General features: G+C 32.0%; 1 protein-coding gene across 1 annotated transcript in view; it reads right to left on the bottom strand.

Moving 5' to 3' along the window:
* Positions 1-554: 554 nt before the first annotated feature.
* Positions 555-7531, bottom strand: part of LOC143248932 (32 kDa beta-galactoside-binding lectin-like) — a 68539-nt gene continuing 61562 nt past the window's right edge. The window contains exons 7-9 of the mRNA XM_076497941.1: positions 5439-5513; positions 4886-4974; positions 555-1946 (exon numbers count right to left, since the gene is read on the bottom strand). Coding sequence (XP_076354056.1) covers positions 1619-1946; positions 4886-4974; positions 5439-5513 — 492 coding nt within the window. The 3' untranslated portion in view covers positions 555-1618. The remainder of the gene's footprint in view (positions 1947-4885; positions 4975-5438; positions 5514-7531) is intronic.

The following is a 7531-nucleotide window of genomic DNA, read 5'->3' as shown; positions in this document are numbered from 1 at the left end:
TGTTTTGATAAATTGGTCACATACGTAGCAGAATGTATCTGGAGAATGTTTGCAGCTTCTTGATTGCCATGTCTGATAAAATCAGATAGGTCTATGTGTTTACTTAGGCAGCTAGAACTAAACTGAAATCGTGAGTGGTGAGCCCCTGTATATATATTTCTCTGGAAAATTATAAAAAATTCTTGAAAATTAACGTACGTTCTACAACATTCTAGAAGGATCTTGAAAATTCCTGTAAGTTCGAAAAATTCTATATCAGCTACTCAGCACTGAACCACCTGGAAAGCTCTGGAAAATAAGTAAATTTGAAAATTTCATTACTTAGGTCACAAACAAAGTTTGAAGAAAAAATAGGTCTTTTTTCATTTACTTTAGGCATAAGCAATTGAGAAATAACACTTTCTGCCAAGGAACAAGAAAAAGTAAAAGTTTTGTTATATAGTGTTATTTTGAATTTAGTAGTTAGTAATATATCGTACAACTAATGGCTCTATCAGACAGTTTTATTTCTGTTAGTAAAATTGTAGAAATAAAGTGTTTGATTTTCATTTCCATTTCAAACTGAGAATTTTCCATTTTATTACATATACAACACACTACTACAGTTCTTTTCTTTAGTGCACTAAAAAGTGACATTCACAAACCTCTTATTCTGCAGAGATTGAGAATTTGTAAACTTGAAATACTACACGACTTGCTTTATTAAATAATCAAGATTTGTAACTTTCTGCTGTCAAACATATCGGAACTAAACATCAGAATTGAAACTTACTAGGTAATGTGTAAGTAAGTTATATTGTTTGTAACACTGATATAACAAAATTACTTCAATCATCAGATGTTTTGACTAATAACCATCAAATATAAACTACTATTGGATGACTATCAGTGGAAACGATATTTTCAATTCTATTTCTGATAATTTAATTATTTCTATTTGATTAGAGTGTAATATATAATTATACATTGTTTATATGCATTATTTATAAAAAAATCATTTTTCTAGTCACGGATAAAAGTTATAAATGATTCATTTAAAATGTATTCACAAATTAAACTTCTCGAAAAACATACCAAGCGTATGTGTATCAGCATATTTCAAACTAGTTTAATTTCACAGTTAATAATAACCCAAAGTTTGATAACGTTCAAATCAAGAGAAGCTAACGTTGAGAAAATTGAATGAGTAAACGTATGTCAGGTAAAAAGTAAACGTATTGCTGAGAAATAACGACATTGGGTAACTGTATTCGTTTTATAACCATGTTAAATCCACTCAACCAAGCAACTATCAAGATATTAAAAGCTCTAGTTTAAAATTTAATAATATTTACAAAAAGCACCGAGTATTTTCGCTTCAATTGGTGAATTCACATTGTTAAGTTATACACTAAAATCGAATGAAAAAAATAACACGCTCAGAACTTTATAGTTTCTTTGCTGACTAGCACCACATTGATTAGCGCCATCTTTTTATTAGGTTAATATAAAGTTAAATATTAGAAAACAAACGAAAGTAATGTTTCAAAAACCTGTTCATACTTTATTCTGATCTTACAAAATCTCTCATTAAAGGGTGAATAGATGTATGTTGTATCAACAGACAGAGCGACTGCTTTTAGACAACCACTATACGCCGGATATGAACGTCTCCGCGCACCAGAACATGGTCCCCCCGAGACAAATCCAGCCGATAGGGGAACTCAACGTGGAATACGCCATTTATAGCCACGCGAAAGTTTTCCGCTTGGCACAAAATCTGAATATCAAAATTACTATCGGGGAAAAACGGAAACTTTTCGCTCGTCCGTATTTCCTCCCCCCACACTCCTTCATCTCGGGAGTTCTGTACCAGCACTTCTCCTTCAGAATCGTCCCAGCGAGGATTGAAATGATATAGGATATCAGCATCTTCACAACTGTCACACTGCAGATTCACAGAAAACCTGGTGAAAAAATAAACATAATCACTTCCAGAAATATAACTTTCAGTCACAATATCTTTCTTTGCAATAGACTAGGAGCGCTTGGTAAAAAGCTCTGTAGAAAGGTAATAGATTACAATGATAAGCAAAACACAAAAACACATAAACATAAATGTTGTATTACATCATTGAAGCCCAGCAAAACAAAAGTTCTTAAAGGTTGCGTGATTAAAATAAAGAAATTTAACGGCTAATTCCACACATAACGTAATTTTAATAACAAAAGGAAGTGTAACAGGAATTCTATGCACTTCAAATAATCTCTTAGATTGTTTTTAAATACATCTCTGTTGCCTAGAGCACCGTCTCAGTATGTTGTTGTCTTACCTAATTAGTTTCTTTGTGAGCCTTAAATTTAGTTTATTCTCATTTCAGAATATGTCAACCCACGTATATATCAAAAATCAAAAGTTTATCGCTAATAACATTATATATTTTTTGTAGAAGTTATGATCTTAATCAACTTGAGTTTGCTTTCTACAATAACGGAAATAAATCTCTGAACACACAAGGAATAGATACATAAGATACAATCACACAGTAACTTAATTTAGATGGTGAATTTAATAACGGTACGAAACATATCACAAAAAAAACAAACGAACAGCAACCAAGTTTTATAATATACTAATACTGAGTATCTGCTTTACACACTGTAGTACATTTCTTCTGTCACAGTTCATAAACGTACGATTATGGAACGCTGTTACACGTCCTGTATTATTCCCTACAGTTCAGCCAAATTGTTCGGTTAACTTTCGACATTCAAACCTGTCTTACTGAATACTTTATTTGAGTTACTACCCTATAAACCACTCTTTTGATTAACGTCTGTGAGCCATTACTTCATATCTTATAAACCACTGAAACCTAATGTTATTTATTCTCTCTTCTTAGCTAATTGTTTTGATACAGTACTATTTAGCCCATAAATCACCGAAAGTTAATATTTACCTAATATCTTATATTGATTAATTTCTTTGAGGTGGTATAATGCATTTCAAAACACACTTAAATTCTGTTTTGTTTGTTTGTAGTTAAGCACAAACTTAAACAATGAATTATCTATGCTCCGCCCACAATGGGCAATGAAACCCGGTGTATAGCATTGTTTGTCCGCAGATATACTGCTGTGCTATGGGGGGGGGGGGGTTCTTAAATGTAATACCTTTATAATATCTTTTCTTGACTGATTACTTTAATACAACGCTATATGTCAGATAAGTCACAGAAAGTTGATACTTACCTCTTTTCCTGACTGACTGATTACTTGGTACAACGCTATATGTCACATAAGTCACTGAAAGTTGATAATTATCTGTTTTCCTGACTGACTGATTACTTGGTACAACGCTATATGTCACATAAGTCACTGAAAGTTGATAATTATCTGTTTTCCTGACTGATTACTTCATACAACGCTATATGTCACATAAGACACTGGAAGTTGATAATTATGTATTTTCCTGACTGATTACTTCATACAACGCTATATGTCACATAAGTCACTGAAAGTTGATAATTATCTATTTTCCTGACTGATTACTTCATACAACGCTATATGTCACATAAGTCACTGAAAGTTGATAATTATCTATTTTCCTGACTGATTACTTCATACAACGTTATATGTCACATAAGTCACTGAAAGTTGATAATTATCTATTTTCCTGACTGATTACTTCATACAACGCTATATGTCACATAAGTCACTGAAAGTTGATAATTATCTATTTTCCTGACTGATTACTTCATACAACGCTATATGTCACATAAGTCACTGAAAGTTGATAATTATCTATTTTCCTGACTGATTACTTCATACAACGCTATATATATCACATAAGTCACTGAAAGTTGATATTCATTTAATCTCTTTTTTTATTCATTTATTTGAAACAGTGCTAGCTATATAATAAATCACTAAAAACTGGTACTTATCTCTCTTATTGACTGATTTCTTTGGGTTAATGTTATACATTTGATAAATCATCGAAATGGAATAAAGCTTTAAAATCAAATATATAAATGTGGTTTTAAAATCTAACTTTCTTCATGGTATCAACATAGAAATTTACCTTTTTATTTATTCTCTTTTAATCCTACTTTCCTCTGCCTGCAACTGTCTTTTTTGTTTTTACTTTAAAACTTTTAACAACATCGTACATCACTTACTAAATTTCAGATAATCATATCTATAGTTTAATTAATACTTCTAAACAATAGTTCTTCCCACATAGTAATATGTATTAACGTGTATTTCTTATTTTATTTAGGTAAAATCAAGTGTTTTATTTCATTTTTTGTTGTTAAGCGCAAAATCACTTAGGGGGGGGGGGACATTTTAAATAATCTATTGTTACATCTTTGAATAATTACTTCACAAACTTAGAAATCTATTTACTTATTCGATTTTTGTTTGTTTGTTGAATTTTGCGCTAGTTTCTGAACTACTCAAACTACATTTCTACGCTAAAATTTAGCCATCAAACCATGTTTAGTCCTTTACTTGAGAAAATCCTACAGTTTCAATCATTCCGGGTATTTTGTGATGTGAAGAGGACTGAAACGTTTCTAAGAAATACTTATTATGTTCAAACAATACGTTAATCATGAAAAACTGTTTAACGTTTAGAAATCAAAACTCCAGCAGTTAACAAACAGTAGAAGCAGTCTCCACTCAGTAACACACTTTGCTAATATAAAGTGCGGTAGAATAACTGTTAAAATTAAGGTTTTTCTAGATTTAGAAATAACGGCTAAAGGTTAAACAATTTAAAGTATGATCTAACCAAGTCAGGTTATGGTACTTGAAGTATTTTTTACAGAATATTACCTTGTGAAGTTAACACGTACAATTGATCATTATCTATATATTAAAATAATATATAAATGTTTACCGAGAAGGTTCTTTATCCACAACACCAGAAATAACCAACATGGAACCAGGACAAATTCCGTTAGGGATGCGACAAATAGCAGAATCATTCTATATAAGACAGTCGTGTGTATTAATAAAGAAAAATATCAAAAATCAATCCTACGCAAAACAAAATTAGTTTTAGTTTACTTTATTTCTGTTTTATTTTTTCAAAACTAGATTTACCTAAATTATGTTACACTGTTGCATTGTAAAATTTTAAACTTATAATGAAAAACATGTATTACAACTTTACTAAAATATAGATTTTATTGTAAAAGCTATTTTCGATATTTTTCTCTGGTAGCATTAAACAATTACATAAATGTCCGTTAGAAGGTGATTTTTAAAATAATGATATATTAGTTGCTTTCTCCTTAATGACGTTTGCTCAGAAAACAAACAAAAAAATAAAGTATTTAAAATATACAGACATCACATGTAACTTTTTTATTACTTGAAAAACATTACTTTATACCTACCTATAACCGTAGCAAGTGTAAATGTTAGGCCTTAAATCTATGGGATCATACCTGAAGAACAAAATGCTGCAAAGAACTCATTTGAAGGTCACGTGGGGTATCATCAAAATCAGGAGGTAAATGGGTCTAATTCGAAAAAAAAGGAAATAAGCGTAATAATTATGGAACTTATAGGTAAATATAAAATATTAATAAGCAGAGATATTCTGTATAAACTCACAACATTGTTAATTGTTTTTCAAGGTGTTACTAGAAGTATTTAAGTTGTTACTTGATTATACTCACAGATATAAAATCATACTTAACCTTAATTAATGTAACGACGTGTCCGAATAAATCTGTAAAAATATTATTATGATATTTAGATTTTCAGAAAATTCTGGAAAATTAATATTGTGTTTTGTGATATGAATAACACTTTACAAAATGATAATATATGGGAGTGACGTTTATTGAGAAATAATTTAATCCGACTTTAGTGTGTTGTATGGTCCACAGAGCATATGAGATTTAAATAATAACTTCTTTACTTATCCAAGAATTTCCGCGCGAAACTACACCAAAGTCTATCTGAGCATAATCGTCAATCATACTGAAATGACAAATTAAAAGGAAGTCAGTTAGTGCAACTCTGAGCTACTCCAGTCTGATAAAATTTGGGATTTAATTATCATTCATAGATCAATCGCAGCATCAAAGTAAGGAGAGCACTTTTGTGACAATGGGTCAATAGTCACAAACTATCGGATTAACAGTACGAGCATGCTGTCAGGTCACTCCTGGCTCTTACTCTACAACTCTCACGTACTATCTAAAAATATTAAAACTGTTTCGTGTAACTAAGCATTTGTTTGTTTGTTTTTGAATTTCGCACAAAGCTACTCGAGGGCTACCTGTGCTAGCCGTCCCTAATTTAGCAGTGTAAGACTAGAGGGAAGGCAGCTAGTCATAATACCCACCGCCAACGCTTGGGCTACTCTTTTACTAACGAATAGTGGGATTGACCGTCAAATTATAACGCCCCCACGGCTGAAAAGGCGAGCATGTTTGACGCGACGGGGATGCGAACCCGCGACCCTCAGACTACGAGTCGCACGCCTTGAGGCGCTTGGCCATGCTGGGCCGTAACTAAGCAAATCTTTGGTTCTTGTTACGCACAAAGTTACGCAATGAACTAGTTGTACTTTGCCCAACGCGAGTATCGAAACCAGGTTTTTGGCGTTACAAATTTAAAGATGACAAAAAGTTGATAAAATAAACTTTTAAACGTAAGGAAACTTATTTTAAGAATTAAAAAATAATAATGCACAACGAACCGATTTTTATGAAAGAACCCAAATTGCTCTATTATCGTTTCCCATATAAAAAAATTTGAAAACGTGAGACATTTATTCATATTTTACCCAAATCGACCGGTAACTAACATAGTTTTTATATTATTAATACAGCAGTTAAAAACTGCCATGACTTTCCCATTTATAACGAGAACCTGAATGTTTATTCCTTTTGGTATATTCTAAGTCATGTTAAAACTTTCTTCCAGATGTGTAGTCGCTAATCATAAACTTAAGTTCATCCTTGCGGTGGATAAGATTACACCCTACAGCTGATATTTAAAATAATTTGTACTAGATTTGCCAAAAATCCGTATGTATACACTCTCAGACGATTTGAATCAAACAAGGGGATGGTATAGACTTTTGTACAAATTAGTATGAGCTAAGAGTTAATCTCCACTTAAAAATACGTTTCAGATACTGTTAAAATATTGCACTGAATCTTCAGTCTGTTTTGAAAGTATTCGGTAGATATAATCGTTTCCTTCGTGCCCCCCAGTGGCTCAGCGATATATCTGTGGACTTACCACGCTAAAAACCGTGTTTCGATACCCGTGGTGGGCAGAGCACAGATAGCCCATTGTATAGCTTTGTGCTTAATTCAAAACAACAACAACGTTTCCTTCGTTATGTGCAGATGGGTTTCTTCCACCTATTCAGAAAGTATAAACAGCACTAAGCTCACTAGTGAAAAAAAAATAGAATTAAAATTAGTCATTTCTGCTGAAAGATTGACTGTTATTCTTATGACGCACCTACAACTTCAAATGCGTATGTGAGGGGGAGAATTAAGTATTAAATGAAACA

The sequence above is a fragment of the Tachypleus tridentatus genome, chromosome 4, assembly GCF_004210375.1.
Source record: "Tachypleus tridentatus isolate NWPU-2018 chromosome 4, ASM421037v1, whole genome shotgun sequence".
Lineage (NCBI taxonomy): Eukaryota > Metazoa > Arthropoda > Merostomata > Xiphosura > Limulidae > Tachypleus > Tachypleus tridentatus.
The sequence above is the reverse complement of the archived record's forward strand: the minus strand, read 5'-3'. Positions and strand labels throughout refer to the sequence as shown.